Source organism: Aplosporella prunicola (genome assembly GCF_010093885.1).
Source record: "Aplosporella prunicola CBS 121167 unplaced genomic scaffold K452scaffold_8, whole genome shotgun sequence".
NCBI classification, from domain to species: Eukaryota; Fungi; Ascomycota; class Dothideomycetes; order Botryosphaeriales; family Aplosporellaceae; genus Aplosporella; species Aplosporella prunicola.
This window is the reverse complement of record NW_022983536.1, coordinates 63,251-85,853: the sequence shown is the minus strand read 5'-3', so window position 1 is coordinate 85,853 and position 22,603 is coordinate 63,251. Positions and strand designations below refer to the sequence as shown.

Here is a 22,603-nt window from a genome sequence, read left to right as displayed (position 1 = left end):
TGGATGGGCTGGATTGGATGGGCTGGATTGGATGGGCTGGATTGGATGGGCTGGATTGGATGGATTGGCAGGGCTCGGCCGTCGTCGTCGTCCGAACACCACGCGCAAAACCCACCAACGTCGTCTGTCCGGTCGGCATCTAGGAGTAACAACGTGAGCGCGGCCACGGAGCCCGGTCCGAGGCGCGAGGTGCGAGGCTCTTTGCCAGCCCCTAGCCCTCCGACTGTGCCGTTTCGGGCCCGGCGCTGACATCAGGACTCGCGACCTCACTGGTGTGACTCGCGACCTCACTGGTGTGACTCGCGCGCGAACGATGTGTGCACCTACTCGAGTACTCGTACCTACCTAGGAGTATGGGACGGGCCGGCCGCCTCGCGCGGAATCGAAAAGCGAAATCTCTGCCGTGCCTGGTGGTGGTGGTGGTGGTGATGACGAATAGCAGGCACGTCATTGGGTCGTGATGACTACTCTACTAGATGCTAATGTTTGCTGGCGGCGGCGGCGGTGGCGGTGTGCGGCTGTTGCGGCTCTGTTTGTCTTTGTCTTGTTCTTGTCCTTCTTCTTCTTCTTCTTTTCTCCTGAAGTGCTTGGACGTACTTATCCCTATTCTGAGGTTTGACACAGGCTAGTGCCGTAGGAACCGGCACCTTCTTTTCTTTCTTCTTCTTCTGGACTGGACTGGAACGAACACCTCGCCGCCCACCTACACACGTGCGCGCATATCAAACAACGAGCGAGCATGGCGCGATCGTCGTCAGAAAAGAGCAAGGCAGACCAAGGCGAAGATGGCAGCGGAGACGGAGGCCAGACACCTCCGCAGCCCGTCGGGTTCTGGGACCCGCAGCTCCAGCCCGTCCGCCGCGCTGCGGTCAAGAAATGGCTGCTCACGACCGCGGTGCTGATGGCGCTGATCTTGGGCGTGCTTTCTGTCTGTGTGTGCCCTGTTGCCCTCTCCTCCTCCTTGCCTCACTGCCTACCTACCTACCTACCGCAGCTAAACGCGATGCAATAACTGACGCCCGTTTGTAGACTGGGCCGTGTTCAAGCACCTCCCGCGCAACCTCTCCTCCCTCGTCGTCTACGTCGTCGACATGGACGGCGTCGCGCCCTACGACAACACCGGCCACGACCCCCTAGTAGGCAACACGATAACGGCGCTCGCGCACGAAACCGTCGCGCAAGGCAACACGCTAGGCTTTGGAGTAATGCCCGCTAGCGCCTTCAACAACGACCCCCTAGAAGTCCGGCGCGCCGTCTACAACTGGGACGCCTGGGCCGCCATCATCGTCAACCCCAACGCGACAGCGCTGCTGTACCAGGCCGTCGAGACCGGCAACGCCAGCTACGACCCCCTGGGCGCGTGCCAGTTCGTGTTCCAGGACGCGCGCGACGACACGACGTACTACGACTTCATCCTACCGGTGACGACGGCGTTTATGCGCGAGGCCGTCGCGCGCGTAGGGATGCAATGGGCAGGGCTCGCGCTCGCGAACGCGTCGACGCCCCAAGCCCTCGCGAACCTGCGCGCGGCGCCCCAGGCGCTGAGCCCTGGCATCGGGTCCACTGAGTACAATCTCCGCCCGTTCTGGCCCTACGAGGCCATCCCCGCCGTCAGCATCGGCCTGATCTACCTGATCATCGTGTCCTTCTTCAGCTTCTCCTTCTACCTGCCCATCCACATGACGTATCTGGCCGGGCGGGCACCGCTGCGCTTCCGGCAGCTGATTCTGTGGCGCTGGGGCGCGACCATGGTGGCGTATTTCTTCCTGTCGCTGGCGTACTCGCTCATCAGCCTGGCCTTCGGCATCAATTTCGGCGCGCGCAACCCCGTCACTAGCCACACGGAGCCGACGGACATCGCGTTCGGCAACCCCAACGCTTACGGCCATGCCTCGTTCGTCGTCTACTGGATGCTCAATTTCCTGGGCATGGCGGCGCTGGGCCTGGCGTGCGAGAACGCGGCCATGGCCGTCGGCCAGCCGTGGATGGGCGTCTTCCTTATCTTTTGGGTCATCTCGAACGTCGCGACTGGCTTCTACGATATCGATATCGAGCCTGCGTTTTTCCGCTGGGGCTATGCCTGGCCGCTGCATAATGGTGAGTGGGCTCGTCTTCCTTGTTCATCCCCTTCCACTGATAAATATATCACTAACGCCACGCCACCCCCGCAGTCGTCGAAGGCAGCCGCCAGATCCTCTTCGACTTGCACTCCCGGCTCGGCCTGAATTTCGGCATCTTGATCGCCTGGACAGTCGTCAATACCGCCCTGTTCCCGTTCATGTGCTACTGGATGCGGTTCAAGAAACAGCGCGGGATTAAAGAGTATTGGGGCTAGCGGATGGGTGGGTGGGTGGGCGGCTGGGGTGGGGAGGGTGGAAAGGAAGAGGGAGGAGGGGGGAGGAGGGGAAGAGAAAAACACAATAATAATGTCGAACGTAGTGTGCGCTCCTACATACCCTGTACATAAACCAACCCTAATAAACAAACGAACAAACAAACAAAACAAAATCCTAGACCACTGTTCATCTACGCTTTTACTCCACTGCTGCACATTATACTACCTTTACACACTCCATATCTCGTATAAGTTCCTCTCTTCATATATCTACCCATGCCTGAAAAACGCATATAGTGAAACACACAGCAGCAAGAAAATAGAGGAGAGAAATGGGTTTAGTATAGTCACTTTGATACCCTAAGTAAACATGTAAGAAACAAAGGACGGAGAATTTATTTCTATCTAATAAGCTAGCTAGCTACACCTCCTCTTCCCCCTTCTCTTACCTCCTTCTCCTCACTCCTCCTCTCCTTTTCGTTCCTCCTCCACTTTTTCCCTCTCTCAAAACCGTCGCCACAGAGAGAGGGAGATACAAGCTAAAATTTAAATAAAAAAGAACGTAAAAGCTAGCCTTTTCTCTACCCTATCCTGTTCCTCTTCTGGCCAGCGCTGTAGTTATAATGTATATACCGCATAGAAGCCCTACGATTAACTTAATAAATATCTTTAACTATAGCTTCAACTGAAGCTTCAATTCTCAACTCAGGCACTTAAATACCTAGCCAGCTACACATAGAAGAAGCACAGAAGCCAACACACACACACATGCCATCATCTGCACTGCATATCGCAAGCACTTCCTCACAGCCCAGCCACGCAGCATAAGTAGAGACGATCATATATCGGTTATTTCGTAGCGGTAGCAGTTTGGTTTGGCTAAGCCATCACACCCACCATATACCTAGCTAGGTAGGTACCTACTTAGCTACCACCTACATCTGCGAAAAGCTACTGCACTACGCACACACAAACCCCCTACCTACACCACGCCACCACTCCACTCCCAACACCCTAGTAGCTCCTACCAAAAAGCACCCACTTCTTGGCCTTCTGGCCACAGTTGGGGTTCAAGCACTGCGTCTCGCCCCCGCTCAGATCCTGCGCCGGCTGCTCGTACGGAATACACAGGGACTTCGCGCCCATGGACGGCGCGCGCGCATCGTGCGCCTCCTCCGTCGTCTCCTGGTTCTTGCGCGCCGAGAGCTCCTTGATCTCATCCTCGCACTTGTCGCCCAGACAATGCGGGATCAAGCAGACATTCTTCGCGTCCAGCGCAGGGACAAACTCGTCCCACGCCGTCACCTGCTTGCGCGCCGCGTCGAAGTCGGCCTTGGCCTTGGCGAACAGGTCCGCCTGGATCGTCTCCAGCAGCGTGGGCACCGCGCTGCCGATCTCCGCAATCGCTATCTGCGACTTGCCTTCCTTATCGCGGCGCGCCGCCGTGACCGCCTGCGCCGCGCTGTCCTTGGGCCCGAACTCGATGCGCAGCGGCACGCCCTTGAGCTCCCAGTCGTTGAACTTCCAGCCGGGGCTGTAGCCCTCGCGCATGTCCGTCTCGACGCGCACGCTGGCGTTGCGCAGAGTCGACGCAATGTCGTCAATCTCCTTGTACAGCTTCTCCTTGTCCTCGTCGCTGGTCTTGGCCGTGACGCCGACGGGGACGATGACGACCTGGATGTCGGCGACGCGGGGAGGGATGACGAGACCCTTGTTGTCCGAGTGCGTGAGCACCATGACACCAATGGAGCGCGTAGTCAGACCCCACGAGTTCTGCCACACGTGGATTGGCGGCTTCTTCTGCTCGCCCTCCTTGACCGGGCTGGGGTCCTCGACCTTGATGTCGAACATCTTGGAGAAGTGCTGGCCCAGGCAGTGGCTGGTACCGGCCTGGATACCTCTGCCGGTGGCGGGAATGTAGCCCTCAATGGTGGTCGTATACTCGGCACCAGGGAACTTCTCGTTTTCCGTCTTCAGACCCTTGACAACGGGGACGGCGAGGAGCTCCTCATAGATGCCGGCGTAGTGGTCCAGAATCTGCAGAACCTCGGTGCTGGCCTCGTCCAGGGTCAGGTGCGCCGTGTGGCCCTCCTGCCACAGGAACTCTCTCGAGCGGATGAAGGGCATGGGGTGCTTGAACTCCCACCGCACAATGTTGCTCCACTGGTTCAGCTTCAGAGGAAGGTCACGGTGGCTGCGGATCTCATTGGCGAAGTAGGGGTACATGGCGGTCTCGGAAGTGGGGCGGACGGCGACGGGCTTCTCCAGGTCGCTCTTGCCTCTGTACTGATATCAGTCTCACGCCCAATCGTGCAGCGATACTGGCGACACTCACCCCTTGGTGACCCACGCGACCTCGGCAGCGAAGCCCTCGACGTGGTCCTTCTCCCTCTGCAGGTTGTCGGCAGAAATGAAAATGGGGAAGTAGCAGTTCTTCACGCCCATCTTCTTGATACGCTCGTTGAACCAGCCCTGGATGTGCTCCCAGATGGCGTAGGACCACGGCTTGAGGATGTAGCAGCCGGCGACGTCGTAGTAGGCCAGCATGCCGCCCTTGGTCAGGACCTGCTGGTACCACTCGCCCAGGTCGTCTTCCTTGGCAACGTCGATACCGATGAGGGCGGCGCCCTCGACCTTCTTCTTCTGCATGGGCTTCTGCTTCTGCTGCTTGTCCTTGGGCTCCTTTCTCTTGGTGTCCTTCTTGCGCTCGGGCATGCCCTTGTCGCTCTTAACCGGAGGCTGGGCCGGGGCTTCGGAGGCCATGGCGGGGTAGTTTGTTTATGTGGAGGATAAAGTGGTGTGTGTGGAGCGCTTCAACAGCGATTCGAGGGAGCACCGAGCCTGGCGAAAGACTTGACGCGAGGTACTGGGAGAGTGAAAGGGCGGGAATGCAGGAATTGAGGAAGACGAGAGTGGGCGGGCGCAAGGGACGAGTCAGAGATGCTTTTGGTGGGGTCTTCGCGCGGCAGGTGTCGCGCCAAGAAACAACGCCGGAACATCAAAGGCCCGCCCTGCATCGCGGCTTCCATCTCTGACGGGATTTTGGCTGCCAGAGACAGCGCGTCGAGCTTGACAATCCCCTTTTCCCCAATCCGAACTGCACGATGGCCGGCATCTTCGAGCAGCCCCGCAACGCGGGCACCCTGTGTAAGTTTGTGTTGACGAAATCCCCGCCCCAAGCCCCTCATTCACCTCCGGGGGGAAGTCGAGCTGGTCCCCCCCTCCTCCAAAGCAAACTCCAGCTTTGAACTACAATACAATGAGCCGTACTGACTGCCATCACCACAGTTCTCGGCGGTCAGAAGATCAGCGGTCAGGACATCCGTGACCAGAATGTCCACGCTACCCAGGCCATCGCCAACGTCGTCAAGTCCTCCTTCGGCCCCTCTGGTCTGGACAAGATGATGGTCGACGACATTGGCGACGTCACCGTCACCAACGACGGTGCCACCATCCTCTCTCTCCTCGACATCGAGCACCCGGCCGGCAAGATCCTCGTCGACCTGGCGCAGCAGCAGGACCGCGAAGTCGGTGACGGCACCACGAGCGTTGTGATCATTGCGGCGGAGCTGCTGAGGCGGGCAAACGAGCTGATGAAGAACCGGATACACCCCACGACCATCATCACGGGCTACAGGCTGGCGCTGAGGGAGGCGGTGCGGTACATGAGCGAAAACATCAGCATCAAGGTGGAGAACCTGGGCAGGGAGTCGCTGGTCAACATCGCCAGGACGTCCATGTCCTCCAAGATCATCGGCGCGGACGGCGACTTCTTTGCCGAAATGGCCGTCGATGCCATGCAGGCCGTCAAGTCGGCCAACGGCAAGGGCGACATCAAGTACCCCGTCAAGGCGGTGAACATCCTCAAGGCGCACGGCAAGAGTGCCACCGAGTCGGTGCTGGTCAAGGGCTACGCGCTGAACTGCACCGTCGCGAGCCAGGCTATGACGACGCGGGTCCAGGACGCCAAGATTGCCTGCCTGGACATCAACCTGCAGAAGGAGCGCATGAAGCTGGGCGTGCACATCACCATTGACGACCCGGAGCAGCTGGAGAAGATCCGCGAGCGCGAGTCGGCCATTGTCCTCGAGCGCATTGATATGATCCTCAAGTCTGGCGCCAACGTTGTCCTCACGACCAAGGGCATCGACGACCTGTGCCTGAAGGAGTTCGTCGAGCGCGGCGCCATGGCCGTGCGGAGATGCAAGAAGGAGGATCTGCGGAGGATAGCCAAGGCGACGGGCGCCACGCTCGTCAGCTCGCTGTCAGACCTGAACGGCGACGAGAAGTTTGAGGCGTCGAACCTGGGCCACGCGGAGGAGGTTGTGCAGGAGCGCATCTCGGACGACGAGTGCATTCTGATCAAGGGCACCAAGGTGCACAGCTCGGCGTCGGTCATTCTGCGCGGTGCCAACGACTACTCGCTCGACGAGATGGAGCGCTCGCTGCACGACTCGCTCATGGCCGTCAAGCGCACGCTCGAGAGCGGCAGGATAGTGCCGGGTGGTGGTGCCGTCGAGACGGCCCTGCACATCTACCTCGAGGAGTGGGCTACCTCTGTCGTAAGTCCAACTTGCTTTAAACCCCCCTGAACGAACAGCGCGCTGACACATGCAACAGGGCTCCCGCGAGCAGCTGGCCATTGGATCATTCGCGCAGTCGCTGCTGGTGATTCCGACGACGCTAGCAGTCAACGCGGCCAAGGACTCGTCGGAGCTGGTTGCGCAGCTGCGATCGCGGCACGCGGTGGCGCAGCGCACGACCAACGACCCGAACGCGCCGGCGGCCGAAAAGGACGCAGCCAAGAAGAAGGACTACAAGAACTACGGGCTGGACCTGACGCGGGGCAAGCTGACGGACCAGATCAAGGCGGGCGTGCTGGAGCCCAGCATGAGCAAGGTGAAGCAGCTCAAGAGTGCTGTCGAGGCTTGCATCGCTATCATGCGCATCGATACCCTGATCAAGTTGGATCCGGAACAGCGGGCTGAGGATGATGGCCATGGCCACTAGATGCGGTGAGAGCTGCTGGTGAGACGGCTGGCGCGGGAGAGAGAAGGGGAGGGGGCTGCTGCTGTCGCTGCTGTTGTTGTGGCGGCAGCGCTATGTCTAGATCATGTAGACGAGCTAGTGTGGTGAACGAAAAAAGAAATGTGATAATATCATGACAGCATGCTTGCCTGTATGACGCGACCTTTGCTTGTTGAAGTGTGATATGTTGTTGTTATAGCCTTGCCCTTGGGCGCACATAACATACCACAGCTTGCTCAGGAGAAAACAAACGAAGGATGCCATGCTGCTCAACTAATTCCCTTTTCGAACTTCCCTTTTCAATCTTATGAGGCTAACAGTCTCTCTTCCTCGCTGCTACTGCCTCTGTCCCTGTCCTTGTCTATGTATGTCATTGCCTCTGCTTCTCCGTCCTCTATCCCTATTTCTGTACTTGTCAGGAACAGGAGCAGGTGTAGACACAGCAGCATATGTGCCACCACCACTACCATGCACACCAACTATGTCTAACGGATGACTGCCGCAGGTAGACTGTACGGGAAGGGATAAAATGGGACAAAGGCGTGCGTTGATTGCTCTTATAAAACGCATTTACACACCGCAACATCCATCCATTCATGCACCCACAATCCGATATAAACCATAAATAGCACAAACACCTAGCTAGCTACCAACGTACATACGTGTAACACTACCGTACCTATCTATCTATCTACACCTTCACAACACAACACAACACAACACAACACAACAGTAGTCTTAACAGTCTTACTAGCACGTAGACGGCTATAGGTAGGTAGGTAGGTAGTACAAATCGGTTTTTAGTGTGTAGTTTGTATGCTATTTTACTAGATACTATTACTATATTGGTATATTACACCACCAAAACCACCCCGTCCACCACCCCATCCATCCACCCACCGCGCCATGGCAGTAACTAACTACAACTACAACTACAACGCTAACGCAAGCATGATTTCAGACTTCAGACTATTTTACTACTACTACTATTACTACTTAATATATATATGCTACGACCGCTATAGCGAATCTTATGCACGCTGTTGATGCTGAATGACTGACTGACAAACAAACAAACAAACAGACTGGCTGTGGCTGGCTGTAACGTACTATGACTATGCTATGCTATGCTATGCTGTGACTGACTGACTGACTGACCATCGTATCTGCACACGTGCTCCCCGCTCGCTCGCTCACGTGGAGCCTCTCTCTCTCTCTCTACACAGCAACTCCTTCATCATCGTTCTGATCCTGCAAGCATGCAAGCTCGCTAACACGCACAACCTAGGTACGTAACACCACGCACATATACTCACTCCTCGCTCGCTCGCTATGCCAAGCCCACCCACCCTTACCCGTCCTCCATCCCGCTTGCTTCCAAACAAAGCCCGCACCAGCACCAGCACCAAACCAACTAACCAACCAACCCGCCGATCCCGTTCCTAGAGAGACAAAGCAAGGCAAACAAACAAAACCAGTAACCACCCGCGCAGACTAAGAGACTTAAGAGTAGAGCAAAAAAAGTATAGAAGTGGTGGAAAGTGGGAGGGGGAGAAAGAAAGAAGGAAAGGGAAGAAGAAGAAGAAAAAGAAGAGAAGAGAAGAAAACCTATCCACCCACCCACCCACCAACCCGCCCATCCATCCATCCATCCAATCATCCGTTCATTTCATCCAACCATACCCGCCCGCCCATCCATCCACCCACCCACCCAACCAAGCCCAACCCAGCCAATCCAACCATTCCAACCAAACCAAAAGAAACCCACCCTACCACAAACCAACCAACCAAATCCCTACTCCCTCAACTGCGCCCTCAATCCCGCGCTCTCCCTCTTAAGCCGCCAATTCTCCTTCCTTAACCGTTCCCCCTCCTCCACCGCCTCCCTCATCTTCTTTCTCATTTCCTCGACCCCCTCGCCCGCCCTCACGCTCCGCAGCACCCGCGCCAGTTCGTCATTGAACCGCGCGTACAGCGCCTCGTTCTCCGCGTTCGCCTCGCGGTACAGCTCGTCGAGCTTGCGCGCCCGCTGCTCAGACACCTGCAGCGAGCTCGCCACGTCGGCCGCCATGCCCGCGTGCCGCTCCTGCAGCTGCCCCAGCACCGACTTCAGCTTCGTCTCGAGCGACGCGATGCGCGCCCCCAGCGCCGCCGTGTCCGTCGCCATGGCCGCGGCCGTCGTCGTCGTAGTCGTCGCCGTGCTCGCCGTCGCAATCGACGTCCCAGACGACGCTGGCGAGTCCTTCTTCGGCGGCGTCAGCGGGCTGCGGTGCCGCCCCGGTGTCGCTGGCTCCGTGTGCAGCCGGTTCAGCGGCGCCGGCCGCCCACTAGACGCGCCGCTGCCGCGCGCCGAGATCCCTGCAATCTCGTCCCCAATCTTCGACAGTTCGGCCTGCAGCGACGCGTCCGCGCCCTGAATCGCGCTCTGCTCCTTCTGCAGCCGCTCGCGCAGCTTCGCCGGGCTCTGCATTTTGAGCTTGCGCGTCGTAGTCGGGCTAAATGGCGAGTCCAAGCTTAGCGCTGCCGATGCGGGCTTGATGTTTAGCGGTGCCGGCTTCTCGACGCCACCAGAGATGCGGGGCCGGTGGTTGCCGGAGCTGGGGCGTTCGGAAAGCGCAGGGATGCCGCTTGCGCCGTTGATGCTGCTGCTGATGCTGCTGACGCTGCCTTTGGCGCGGTGTAGCGTTGGCGTTGGCGTTGGGATCGAGGTAGTCGATCCGCCGCGGCTGTGTGAGAGCGGAGCGACTGTGTCTTCTGAAAAGGTCTTGCTGCGAACCTTGCGGGTTCTCGTCGTCGTGACCGTGACTTGGTCGGTCTTGGGAGGCGGAAGCGGGGGAGGAGAGGTATATGAGGGGACGTGAAGAGAGCGCGGCCGTGGCAGAGCGCTGTTGGCAGTAATAGGAGAGGAGTTTTCTTTTCTGGTCGGAGCGGACAGGCGAGCGGGGGTAGACAAGCGGTTGGGGTTAGGGATACCGGAAGGCTTAGGCGGTGAGGGCGTGCGTGACGATGAGGTGCTAGTATCCTTCGGCGGATCGATACGAAGAGGCGTCTTGGGAGAGAAAGCAGGGTCAGCAGGCTCAGGGTTTTTATTGAGTTCGCGCAGATCGGACAGCGAACTGCGACGTTTCCTCCTGGGCGTTTCGCGCGCTTCTCCGATAGTGGCCAGGCCACGTGAGGGAGAAGTTTCGTCGAACGAAAAAGCGCCGAGGACCGTTGGCCTATCGCGGGACGGCGGGCGCTTGGGCGACACACGGGCGTCATTATCCGTCGAGTGAGCCCTCAGCAACGGCGTCGCCTTCGACAAGCTCGCACTCTGACCGTCGGCATTGCGAGCAGCGCCTTTGCTCAGTGTCCGCCAGACAGAGCCAAACTTGGACTCGTACTCGGACTTGTTGCTGTTTTCCCTGTGTAAACCGCCTAAGCCGAACCGCTTCTTGAGTGACGATTGATTTGAGCTGACGGAGCCCTTGCCGTAGCGAGAGTTGAAAGAACTCTGGCTTGGCGTAGCGCTCCCGCTGGACGACGGCCTGCCGAAAAGCGCGTCGACGTCCTCCATGAAGCGATCTAGCAAGGAGATAAACTCGTGGGCTTTGTCACCAGGAACCAGCACTTCTGCAAATGCTGCGGTGATCATACCGCGGTCTCCATCGTTGCCGGTCCCTTCGAGGAGGTCAGCAAGAAGCTTGATAACCGCTCGGAAAGCACGCTGATTCTGTGGTGAAAGCTCTCCAAACACCTTTATAAAGTGCTCTTCGAAATCTCCAGGATAAGCATTATCGGGTTGCGACTGTATCGAGATGAGAAAGTCCACCGGTGCCACAGGACCCATCTTCTCCCTCCAAGCCACCTGCAGGAACTTTTCAAATGCTGAGAACAGAACGTCGACTGGCGAGTGCGCGGCGAGCTCGACGTTCGTAGGATCCTCCAAAAGCGAGTTGTAAAGCTCGTTAACCGAAAGCTCGTCAGCGTTAGCCCTATTGCGAACCACTTTGCCCACCACATTGCCCTTCCGTGCATGGAGAGAGAGGACAAAGGTCGCCAAACTCTCCTCAAGCTTGATGATTGGATCAACTGGACTATTTGCCCCGTTCGACTTGATCGATGATGCATCATCTCTGGATGTCGGCCGGCTGGATGTCTTGAACGGGCTGCTTGGGCCGGGTGGAGCGAAACGTGGTATGTCTCCTAGGCTTGGTGATGGACGATGATGTAGCTTGCGTTGTGATCCGTGTTCTCGGTGGCGGTCGAAGAGATTAGACAGCATCTTGACTGGCGAAGTGGAACGTCCGGAATCGGCGCGTTCGAGAGCGACGTGCTCCTCGACGTTGTCAGTGCGTATCTTCAACGACTGAAGAATCTGCTGGTTGCGCAAGAGGAATATGGAGGTCAAAGCGGGATTGCGGATCTGACTGCGCATTTGCAGAAAGTTGCTCACTAAAATAATCAGTCATGCGGCGACGAAGGAAGTAAAGATGAGCAGCAGTATGACCAGTCTGACTTACCTCTCTTGGTGAAGACGGGAAGCAGCTCCGTTGCCGTCACGCGATCGCGAGCACTGAACTCATTTTCGCCTAGAGTCTCAAGCAAGAACAGACCGTCGCCGGTAGAAGTGATGGAAGCCACCAACTCGATGCCTTCCTGACCAGGTTTGAGCATCTTTGCACCCTTTTCTGGCTCCATTACCACCCGCACGCGCGCAGGTTCACCCCGGCCTACAACCGTCTGGTCCTCAGTTTCCTCGAATATAGCCGAGAAGAGGCTCAACTCTCCTGGTAAGCATCGCACTTCCCACTTGTTGCTCTCCCGCTCCGCTTCAGAGAATCGGCTCTCCACCCGTGCCTTGGCCGTCTCTTCCAGCCATCTTGCCGCCTTGCCCTCGTATGAACCCGTCAGATAGAACATGCACAACGAAGAAGCATTAAGCGAATGCAGCGTCTTCGGTGGTTGACTAGACCCATCAGAATGGTACATCTGCAGCATAGCGCCATCGTCTACTTCGCTGAACCAGACATTACTCAGCTTCATATGCTGAAGGAAAATTAGTTGCGTGGCGATTAGCGGACGGTCGTCTCCAGTTGGGACATTAGGATTGTCAATTTCTGCGAGGAGACCTCGAGCTGACATTGTCTTGTGACCAGATTTGACCAAAAGCACGAGCTGATCGGCAAAGAGAACCAAGATGCCCGGGCTGGCTCCACGGGCACGTGGATCCTTCCGATAAGGTGGCGCCAACTCGACCACGTCCACAGCAGTGATGAGGCGACCTTCCGGATAGAAATCGCGCGGCCATGATGGGATGAGGTCTTGCAGCCGCTCAATGACTTTGGATTGCTGATTTGACGGGGAATCTCGGGAGCAAATTTCTGATATGGTATCTCGAGCCTTTAGCAGAGCTCGGAGACCTGGATGGCGTACGGGCAATTGCTTGACGAGATTGTCAATGTAAAGATTGTATCGGGGCAGACGTTGCACGGGCTCAATTAGCATCGACATCAGTCTCTGTTCGCCGGTTTCCTGCACACGTTTGGAGAAGCTAGATCCGGTTTCTTTCAGAAACATCTTTAAGTAGAGGCCAAATTCGGCATGGGCGGCAATGTAGTCGCTGTAGCAGTCGGAAAACCTTGGGAACCACTCGACCAAACACTTTGCGAATGCCAAGACGCCAGTCGCATCCGCTGGGTGGTCGTCCCTAGGCCTTGCATAAGGCTCGCCAGTGGTTGCCTCCATATCCAGGATCGCGTCATTCTCTGTCCCTTCCAGGACTCTACGAATGTCTTCGAGGAAAGCGGCGTTTGTTGCTAGGATTTCGTCCAAACTAGGCGGAAAAAGACCCTCCAGTGCTTCCTCGCTCGGACTGTCGCTGGATGGACTTTTTGTGCGCGCCCTTTGACGAAAGTCCTCGGCAACATTATGCAGCAAGTCGCCAACCTTGCTCACGTAACTTCCCTCGGTGTCGACAAACTCGCACATCTCGCGCCTCAAGTTCTCTTTTTGCTCCCTAGTCCACATATTCGAGCGGCTGAGACCCGTAGGTTTCGACGGCGCGCGCCGAAGCCTTGATGTGGGCAGGAATGCCGGGTCTCCAAAGACCCTCACCAAAGGCGCGTATTCGCCATACTGTGCTTCGGCCTCTTCTTCCTCGGCGATTTCTTCTGGCAGACGTCCCTCCCGCTGAGCCTCAGTCTCCTGTATCGATCCAGGCGGAAGCACCACGTCCACGTCCAGCCACGAGAGGCCCTGCTCGGCGAGCGACTGGCGGACGTCTTGAATGACCTCGGCGACGTTGTCGACCTTGACCATGCGGCTCGCGAGGATGGCGGCGTGCGCCTCGCCGAAGAGCGGCGGGGCCGAGGGCAGCTTGCCCAGGGTGTTGGACTGGAGCTCCCATGTTTGCTTTGCGACGGGCGGCAGCTCGAGGAAGTACTTGTAGAGGCTGAAGGCGAGGGCGCGCGTGACCTCGTCGCCCTGATCTTCGCGCGCAAGACAATCGACGGCGGCATAAAGCGGTGAGCTCGGGGATATGGTCAAACGGGGATATGACTGCAGGCCGGCGGGCGAGTAAATGTGGACCTGGATGCGCGACGATGTCGAGTTTATGGTCGCGGTGGAGGTGGCGCCGTAGAAGACCAGGATGGGGGCGTTGGAGAGCAGCTCGTCGGTCGTGTAGAAGGGATGGAGCAGCTCGGCCGACAGGGCAGGCGGCGGGGGGCTAGTAAGGACCATGTTGGGCGCCAATTGGTCTCTGGGGAGGTGTGGTGGTTACAGCATCGGGCGCGCGACAACAGAAGGCGCAAAGTCCATGGAGCTGGTAGGATGAGGGGGAGCGAGCGTGTCGACGTGGTGGTGGTGCTGGCGTTAGAGCGGGACGGGGAAGGCAAGAAAGACGGCCGGCGGGCATGGCAAAGAACAACAGCGCAAGATGCACGGGGCTGCCGATGCACGCCTGGGATCCCCGGTCGACCGGTCTGTTCCAAGTTCCACGACGCGACGCGTGCCGCCTTGCCTTGCTTTCCCACCTCTTCGCTTTCTCCATCCGGCCCATCCACCACCCTTTCGCGCCCGTTGAAACGCCCAAACGCCCCATTACGTCGGTAGCCCGGGTCAATCTCCGATGTCTATCGTGGCCTCGCAGCACCACCCCACCGGCCTTCTCCTCGCTAGGGCGCAGGAGCAGCAGAGCTTCCGTCTGCTCGAGCTTCCCGATGCCTTGGTCGAGCTGCTATCCTCGCCAAACCCCCCGCTGTGCGTACCCATCTCCACCATCAAGCCACCAAATGCACATCGACTCCTGATTACCTCTCCTCTTTTAGCCTCACCGTCAAGTCAAGGCCCGCGCCGCCCTCCGCTATTGCCCAGGCCCAAAAGGAATCGTATGCATATCTCTGCACGCCTAACAAGACCTACCAGCTCCGCCAAGTCCACACGTCCAATTCCGTCCTCATCGCCGAGCCCACTTCCCTCAGTGAGACGCCGGCCTTCTCCACCATTGCTCAATGCGGCTCCATGCTAGAGCTCCGGCCCGTCGCCGACTCGCCCCGGCCGCTGCTCCAAGAGGCTCTGGCCGAGTGTGACGACGTGCGGCGGGATGACGCTGCAGGCCCGGCCCTCAATGGCGGGCCCTTGACGAGCAAGTCCAAGGCCGAAGTCTTTGCAGACGTTCCCTTTTCTGACGAGGAATGCGAACGTGCGTGGGTTGACATGTGCGCCTTCGACCTCAACGGTGTGCCTAGCTACCCGTCTGCACGGACGCCGTGGACCTACTGGAAGGCGATCCACGCGCTGTCGGTTGCCGAAGGCATCGACCTCGGCGCCCAACTCCAGATCAGAGATGTCCAGAGGCAGCTGGAAGAGGAGGGGTTGTTACCACAGCTAATCGCGGCGATATTCCTCCGGCTGCTGCCAGACGACCAGCTGCCTGAACCAGACTGTACGTCTGACCATCATCACAGTCTCTATGCAGTCACTAACACTCACCAGGGACTGTCGTTGACCGCGCGAAATGCGTACCCTGGGTCGGCAAGCATCTGCTCATCGCGCTCGACTCCCTTGACTCGGAGCTTCCAACCGCCAGCTTCCTCGACCAATGGCGCGACGCGCTGCCAGAAGCATGGAGAAGCGACGTCGCGCTTGAAGCAATCAAGGTCCATCCATCACCACTAATCCCCATAGAGAGCGGTATGCTAACTCTCTTGAAGGATGACTACGTGCTCCCCACCGAGCATCACATCGCGCCCAAAGGCAGCGCCCTAACGCAGTACCGGCGCACCGCATCTGCCGGCAACGACAAGGGCGCAGCCGCAGCCGCAGCCGCAGAAAAGGGCCCCGTCAAGCGCAAATGGCACGAGAAGTTCAAGGCGTCAAGACGGCCGCCGCAGTGAGGTGAAATGTTAACGACAGGCACCACACCTCCTACTTAGCAATGCAGTTGCAGAGGCAGAGGCGGGCGCAGCAGCAGCAGCAGCAGCAGCAGTAGCAGTCAAAGCCAGACAGACCTACTCCGTACGCGTCGTGGTGACACAAGCCGCAGCCGCGCCCAGCCTTCTCCTCTGCCCCCAAACCTGGCCCACGTGTGCGCCACGTTGAGTGAGTGCCCGCGTCCTGGCTCCTGGGCCTAACGTCGCGACCCCAGCCCCCCTCTCTCTGTGTATGCGCCTTCGCCACCACCAACGCTCTCCCCCTTGCTGCTCCTGCCTCCTTTTCCTCCTCCCCTTGCCTTGCTCTGCCTGCCGCCACGGCAACTGCAACTACACCGCGGCAATAACAACAACGACAGCGATAAAAGCCATAGCAACAACCGACTCTGTACGCAGGCTGCAGATCGCGGAGCACACACACGCACGTCGCGAAGCACTGCTCCATCCATCCACCTACTAACCCCAAACACCCCACTAACCCCACACACATCCCCCAACCCAACCAACCCAACCCATAAACAAGCAAACCCACCAACCTCCTCCCCGCCTCCCTACTTCCCCACATCCCCGCCCCCACATATAAACACGCCCGCCACACGTCCGCAGCTAGCTAGCTAGCGCACGCCGTGTAACGCTCGCCTACGCCTCTGTACGCACGTCCGAACGGGCCGTGTAATGGGTCTGCACGACATGGGCTTGGTGTGGTTGGGGTTACTGTTACACTGCTGCGCCTGTTGCAAGGAGGGAGGTGCACTCGGGGTTGGGGTTGGGCTTTGGGGGAGGGGGAGGGGTGTTGTTGTTTATGTTTGTTTTACTTCCTTCTCCTTTCGTTTCACAGCCGCATTGTGTAGTGCTGTGTTGTGTTGTGTTGTGTTGTGTTGTGCATACTTGTTGTCGGCCCTCCCTACCTTACCCTCAAGCAGCATGCGTCTGCGTGGCAAAGCCCGGAAGTGAGCAGAGAGCAGTGCAGAATGCGGTGGTGGGATGTGCGGGTGCGCACATGTTGCTGCTGATAGTGGTGGGGGAGGGCTTGCGGGCAGCGAAAGCGTCGCCACCGTTGCGGGCGCCGCGGGCATTGTATGCATGTGCGTGTGTTGAAGGGGCTGGGATAGGCAGAAGGAAGGGCAGGAAAGGTTTCTTCCTACTAGGCACAGTCTACTGTCGGAGGGTAAGACCACACAAGGAGCAGAAGCGAAAGTACGCCGTAGTTAAGTTGTTTCGTGTACTTTGGTTCTATCTTCTTGCGTACATGCGCCTATAAGGAGTGAGAACGTGCTCTATACATTAGATATCATCGCTTTTTATGTGGGCGGTAGGCTCCGTGGTCACTGCGGATGGATTAAAATGTCTGTCCCCGTTGCTGTGGTGTAGTAGGGCATATTGCTCTGGAACAATACGCCTACAGGCGACTGGGCAGAAAACGAGCACGCACGCAGAGCTCCGCAAGAGCAAGAAAGCTCGCAGTAAACCAACAGCAGAGAAACACCATCACAGCACCACCACATCACATAGCACACACGCACAATCATCATCATCATCGTCAATTCGCCACCTTCCTCCCTCCTCCCCCGCAAAAAACATACACACACCACACCCGCCAATCGTGCAAAACTAGGTACCCTACACGACGCGCTTGACCTCGAAAAAGCGCTTGAGCCACCAGACCTGGAAGACGCCCTCGCCGCCCAGCACCAGCAGCTGGAAAATGCTCCACCACTTGACGCGTGCGTTGGTGCTCTCGGCCGTGTTGCGGTGCGTGCGCTCGCGCACGACGATGTAGCCCTGCTCGTCCTTGACTTGGGCGATGAGTTCGGAGAGCTGGCGGACTGTTGGGGGAGAGGGTGCATTGCGTTAGCCACACCATGCTAATTGCAAGAACAATACCTTTGTGAGCGTGGGGTGAGGGGCTGCTTGTCAAGTACGCACCTTCCTTCTCGAGCGGGTCCTGCGGCGCCTCGCTCTCCGGCACGTACACGATGCCGTGCACGTTGAACGACACCTCCTTCGTGTTGGCCGACCAGTGCTCGTTGCTGAAGCAGTACGTGTAGCGCCCGTCTATGGGCGCCGTGAAGGAGTGGTCGCCGGACGCGACGGCGCGCTCGTGCACCTGCATGCCGTTGTCTGGCTTCTGGATCTGCGGGTGGCATGCACATATTAGCATTCACTCTTGCCCTGTCCCATAACCACAAAATCACACCACGGCACTGCAGCCAGCACCACTGCCCAATTGGCGAGGGCACCAGCGGTGACCGGAGCAGTAGCACCACCACGAGTGGGGTTTACGTGGTGGGGTTTCCGTGACGTCGTATAGCCAGCTAGCAAAAGAGAAGAGCCCACGCACCCAAAAATCCAGCTCCAAGTTCCCGCTGCCGCCAAACTCGCGATCGCCAACCTGGAACGTCACCGTCATGCGGTCGTCGGCGTGCAGCTGCTCGTGGAAGCACTCGCGCGAGTGCGCCTTCATCTGAATGTTGTGCGCGGCGGCCAGGTTGCCGAAGAGGGCGGCGGCGCCGACGGCCGCGAGGCGGAGGAGCTGCATCTTGTTTGTTGTCGTGGGTGTGAGCGAACGAGTGAGAGGACGGGCGAGTGGGCGGGCAGGCGGCCGTGACCGTGTTGTGTTGGTCGCGAGGTAGGTCGTCGTGAGCCTTGGTGTTGGTGTTGCTGGCCGCTATACTGTAGGTCCCCGTTTAGGGAGCGTGCATCGCGCGCTGGAGCTGCCAGGTTGCGTCGGAGTTGTGGTCGGGCCGGCGCAGACCGGGGCTGGACCTACTTCCTGTGGGGAGCTCCACTACAGGAGCACCTCACCTCATCTGTTCGTTTGGGTATGGCACAAAGTACAGGTACTGGGTTTTTTGCTGTAGTGAAACTAAGAGAATGATCGTTTTGTTGGTGATGCGGTGAAGTTGTGGGTGAGGTGAGGTGAGGTGGTGGTCAAGCCGCATACAAAGACGGACGTTGTGTGTATGGAAAGTCATCATTGTTCGTGGATGACGAGCGGACAACGGGCAAGATTGCGACAAGAGCAAGGAAAGGACGAGGAGATACGGTTTAATTCCAAGCCGTGTTGGGCTGCGCGATCAAGGCGGATCCTTTAAGGGAAAGTCAAGCTGCGTATAAAGAGGTAACAAAGCAATAACGATCGTAGCAAACCTCCTAGAGGTCGATAAAAAGACGCAGGATGCTGCAGTTAACAAATATGGCGGCCAAAATACTTACATCCAACTATGTTGCGGTCACGGGGCTGATGGGCGTTGTGAATATACGACACCATGGAAAACCATCGTGAGTGGCAGTCACGAGCAAGACTACAACACCAAGAGCAAGGAACATCGCGACGGGATAGGGCGCGTCAAAACAATAGGTACTGCCCGTACTCGTAGTGGTGATGCAGAGTCAAGGTTGGGGTCGTGCGTTGACGGCAGCGCAGCGACACCACCACACCAAACTCCACAAGAGCAAGGGAAAAGGCAACGATACAAGACTTCAAGCATGAACTAGGATGGGTGCCAAGGCCTCTGTGGCCTGCAGCCGTGGCAGTGCGTTGATGGCGATGGCGGTGCAGCGACGGGCGCAGCGGCGCATTATCACCACGAGCGAAAAACATTAGTATATATAGATGGGATGCCATGCAAAAATCATAAGGAGCGACGCCTCAGGGGCGGGCCGCCACTGCACCTGAAGAATTGGGCTTCCGGATGGCGCAGTTGGAATTGCCAAACCTGTGATGCTACTAGAATGAATAGGGACCTCCCCTCCTCGCCGTTGTAAGCACCCGACCTACCTAATCCGATCAAAAGGATGAAAAGTAACGGCCTGCGGTAGTTCGAACACCATTCAGCGAAGCTCCTTATCTTTTTGCTTTTTGCTTTTTCGCTAATATGCTGCGTTGACGGCCTCCATGCTGTTAACATGCTTTTTATCTCTCTGCTCACACAGCTCTCACTGGCTGCTGGTTGCCTTTTTGTTAAGTCCATGCCAGCCAAGATGGTCCACTCGCTTTCACACTATCTATGTTATGGCTTTCCTAACGCAGTATACTTAACACTGCTTCTGCTTCCATTTGCCTAGCACTTCCTTCACACGCATCCACCCCCAAAGTCTTCTTAATAAACGCACCATACCTCCACCTTCTTCCCTTCTCATCATTCTCCGCTCCATCTTTCGGAAACGTCTTGATTGTCGGCTCTTCTTCGCGATCAACCCTTCTTCACTTTATTTACTTCACACACCAACCTTCAATCAACACCCTTCCGCGACTCACAACAATGCCTTCCAACACCAACAAGCCCAAGACCTTCTACCCGGGCGGTGGTCTTCATCACAGCGTCGCCGCGACCTTCGGATTCGGCCATCGCGAGCAAATTGACCTCGAGCGCCGCACCATCGTCAGGGTAAGCTCATTCATTCTTCGCGCTCATTAGCCATTGAAACTGACAAACCTAATAGAGGTCCGCTACGCGCAGCAAGCGAACTCATCCTCCTGCTTCCAACGCAGCTGGTACGTCTGCGCCCGCTCCGCCCACTCCACCTCCCGAGGCGCCCGCTGCGCCGGCTGAGCCCACTGAGCCCGCCGCCAACCCACCAGAGCCGCAGCCCGCTCCCCCGGCCGCCGAAGAGCCTGTGACTGCTGCCACGGCTGGCGCTCCCGCCCCCACTCCCGCCGCAGTCGCCTTCTCTCCCGATGAGGAGGAGACGATCCGCCATCTGCGCAATGCGGGAATCAGCTACCGCACCATCGCCCACGAGCTGAACCGCACGGAGGAGGAAGTTCGCGCGCGCCACATGGCGCTAAGCGGCGAGAGGCCCAAAGGAGGCCTTCCTTTGAGGATGGGCCCAATCCTCCCTCTTAACGTCTCGCAGGGCGCGCAACCCCCCGCAGCCCCCGAAGCTCCCCACGACGCGCAGGCTCCGCAGCAGCCACCTCCCTCAAGACGCGCAGTCCAGCCAGGACACCCAGCGCGCCACCAACAGCGTCGGCCCAGAGACGAGCGCACAATCGTCCTCCAGCCGGACCACCTGTTCGACGAGGAAGAACTCGTGCTCCTCGCCCGCATCGTCCACGATGATGCCGCTGACCACTGGCAGCGCATCGCGTCCCGCTTCTTCGACCGCACGGGTCGCCGCGTCCACCCGCGCGATATCGAGAAGAAGATGAGTGGGGATGTGGACGCTCAGGAGCCGTCGCGCGGTAGGCAGTTCCTTGTGCTAGATGCTACTGGTTTGCGGCGCCTGCTAACGGATCATCAGGACGACGACGTGCTTGAGTCGGTGGGTGATGAGCGTGCTGGTGAGAATCAGAGACGCAGCAGTCGTGTTGATGGTGGTGAAGGAGGTTTCGGTATGGGGGACTTGAGCAGGAGGGTCGGCGAAATTTCCGACCGGATCTGGGCTGAGCGCAACGCCTATCACAACTACGGCCGCGAGGAGGACTGCGACAGCGACGTCTGGACGTGTTCGCGCACTGTCAGCCAATCCTCCGACGAGTCGTCAAGTTGGTCCAGTCGGTACGCCATGACCGACTTCTCCGAGGACAGTGAGACGACCAGCAGTCAAAGCACCGATGACACACTCAGGCCTGCACAACTATACCCTATATACCACCGTAGGTCCCGTCTACCCCTACGGACTGGCGATAGCGAGTCGACTGTCACTCAAAACACCTACAAGACAACAAGGCTGGAGCAGAATCACCCTATATACCACCACCGTAGGTCCCGTCTGCCCCTACGGACTCGCAGGTATACTACGTCCAACACTACTTACTCTACCGACTACACTGATTATACTGGCAGCACTTCCTATACTGACGACTCTGACTCTGACACCGATAACTACTCAAGCACGACAGACACAACCTACCAAACCGCCACTGATCGTGCCTCCTCCCCCACCTCCTCCGACACAACATTCCGCACCGCCCTCGCACCTCCCCCATCACCCACTCCATCCGACACGACATTCCAAACAGCCCCCACTCACACAAGCACCAACAACGAGACCACAGGCACCAAGTCTCACCGCCACCGCCGCACCTACACCTCATCTACCACATCGACATCAACGACCACAGCAGAAGCAGACACAGAGCCACACCGCCGGCGCAAGTACCGTAAGCGCCACAGCACTAGCACCACCAACAACTACTATAACACCACTAACAATTATAACAATTACTATAACACCTCTGCCCCTGCCCCTGCCCCAACAGCAGAGCGTCGCCCCAACACGAACGACAGCAGCGCCCATGACAGCGCCCATGACAGCGACCGCGAGCGCAAGTCCAAGCACAGGCGCCGGCGCAGCAGCTGCGAGAAACGCCGACATCGGTGAGCTGGTGTGATGGTGTGGTGTGATAGGACCAGGGTTGGTGATAATGATGGCTGTGGTGGTGGATCGTGGATGGTGCATTACAGGCCGGTGGACTTGACTAGTTATGTTTTCCTCTTTTCAGTATTCCGTCTTTCTATTTCGGTATTTCGTCTCTCCATCTCACTCCGCCTCCGCGCGCAGGCAGCAGCTCACGCAGCGTGTCACACCAAGTATTGATAGATACATAACCTCAAGAAACAAACAGACTCAGACTCAGATACAGATGGAAAAGACAGATGGAAAAGACAGATGGAAAAGACAGATGGAAAAGACAGACGGTAAAGACATAGAGGGTAAACACACAGGCGGAAAAGACATGTGCAGGGTTATGAGTACAATACAGTACAGTACAGTACAGTAAATGCGGCGGCGGGACTGAGAACGAAGAGACAGACTTGTGTGGAACAACGCGTACTAAATCCGAATACAAAACATGGAATTTGTTTGGAAGTGTGGA

The 22,603-nt window shown here is 57.7% G+C and overlaps 7 protein-coding genes across 7 annotated transcripts; 4 read left to right on the top strand and 3 right to left on the bottom strand.

Annotated features, from left to right (window-relative positions):
• Window positions 1-311: 311 nt before the first annotated feature.
• On the top strand, window positions 312-2,335 carry K452DRAFT_246747 (uncharacterized protein; the record flags this gene model as incomplete). The annotated part of the gene is made up of 3 exons (XM_033538029.1): window positions 312-932; window positions 1,030-2,097; window positions 2,172-2,335. Exons 1-3 carry the CDS (start codon window positions 740-742, stop codon window positions 2,333-2,335), a joined length of 1,425 nt encoding a protein of 474 aa, XP_033399274.1. The 5' UTR covers window positions 312-739.
• Window positions 2,336-3,349: 1,014 nt separating this feature from the next.
• Window positions 3,350-5,050, bottom strand: K452DRAFT_325537 (uncharacterized protein; the record flags this gene model as incomplete). Its single annotated transcript, XM_033544783.1, has 2 exons — window positions 3,350-4,616; window positions 4,671-5,050. The coding sequence occupies 2 exons, from the start codon at window positions 5,048-5,050 to the stop codon at window positions 3,350-3,352; spliced, it is 1,647 nt and encodes a 548-aa protein (XP_033399273.1).
• A 322-nt stretch (window positions 5,051-5,372) lies between these two features.
• On the top strand, window positions 5,373-7,503 carry K452DRAFT_267720 (uncharacterized protein). The gene is made up of 3 exons (XM_033538855.1): window positions 5,373-5,482; window positions 5,624-6,897; window positions 6,956-7,503. Exons 1-3 carry the CDS (start codon window positions 5,440-5,442, stop codon window positions 7,343-7,345), a joined length of 1,707 nt encoding a protein of 568 aa, XP_033399272.1. The 5' UTR covers window positions 5,373-5,439; the 3' UTR covers window positions 7,346-7,503.
• A 1,655-nt stretch (window positions 7,504-9,158) lies between these two features.
• On the bottom strand, window positions 9,159-14,086 carry K452DRAFT_306960 (uncharacterized protein; the record flags this gene model as incomplete). The annotated part of the gene is made up of 2 exons (XM_033543033.1): window positions 9,159-11,797; window positions 11,866-14,086. The coding sequence occupies 2 exons, from the start codon at window positions 14,084-14,086 to the stop codon at window positions 9,159-9,161; spliced, it is 4,860 nt and encodes a 1,619-aa protein (XP_033399271.1).
• Window positions 14,087-14,474: 388 nt separating this feature from the next.
• On the top strand, window positions 14,475-15,741 carry K452DRAFT_224820 (uncharacterized protein; the record flags this gene model as incomplete). The annotated part of the gene is made up of 4 exons (XM_033536712.1): window positions 14,475-14,605; window positions 14,674-15,290; window positions 15,341-15,504; window positions 15,559-15,741. 4 exons carry the CDS (start codon window positions 14,475-14,477, stop codon window positions 15,739-15,741), a joined length of 1,095 nt encoding a protein of 364 aa, XP_033399270.1.
• A 1,617-nt stretch (window positions 15,742-17,358) lies between these two features.
• K452DRAFT_285602 (uncharacterized protein) lies at window positions 17,359-18,460 on the bottom strand. The gene is made up of 3 exons (XM_033540141.1): window positions 18,119-18,460; window positions 17,704-17,911; window positions 17,359-17,603 (listed from the first exon to the last, which is right to left on the bottom strand). The coding sequence occupies exons 1-3, from the start codon at window positions 18,314-18,316 to the stop codon at window positions 17,398-17,400; spliced, it is 612 nt and encodes a 203-aa protein (XP_033399269.1). The 5' UTR covers window positions 18,317-18,460; the 3' UTR covers window positions 17,359-17,397.
• Window positions 18,461-20,042: 1,582 nt separating this feature from the next.
• K452DRAFT_317041 (uncharacterized protein) lies at window positions 20,043-22,533 on the top strand (the record flags this gene model as incomplete). Its single annotated transcript, XM_033544026.1, has 2 exons — window positions 20,043-20,168; window positions 20,224-22,533. The coding sequence occupies 2 exons, from the start codon at window positions 20,043-20,045 to the stop codon at window positions 22,105-22,107; spliced, it is 2,010 nt and encodes a 669-aa protein (XP_033399268.1). The 3' UTR covers window positions 22,108-22,533.
• Window positions 22,534-22,603: the final 70 nt, after the last annotated feature.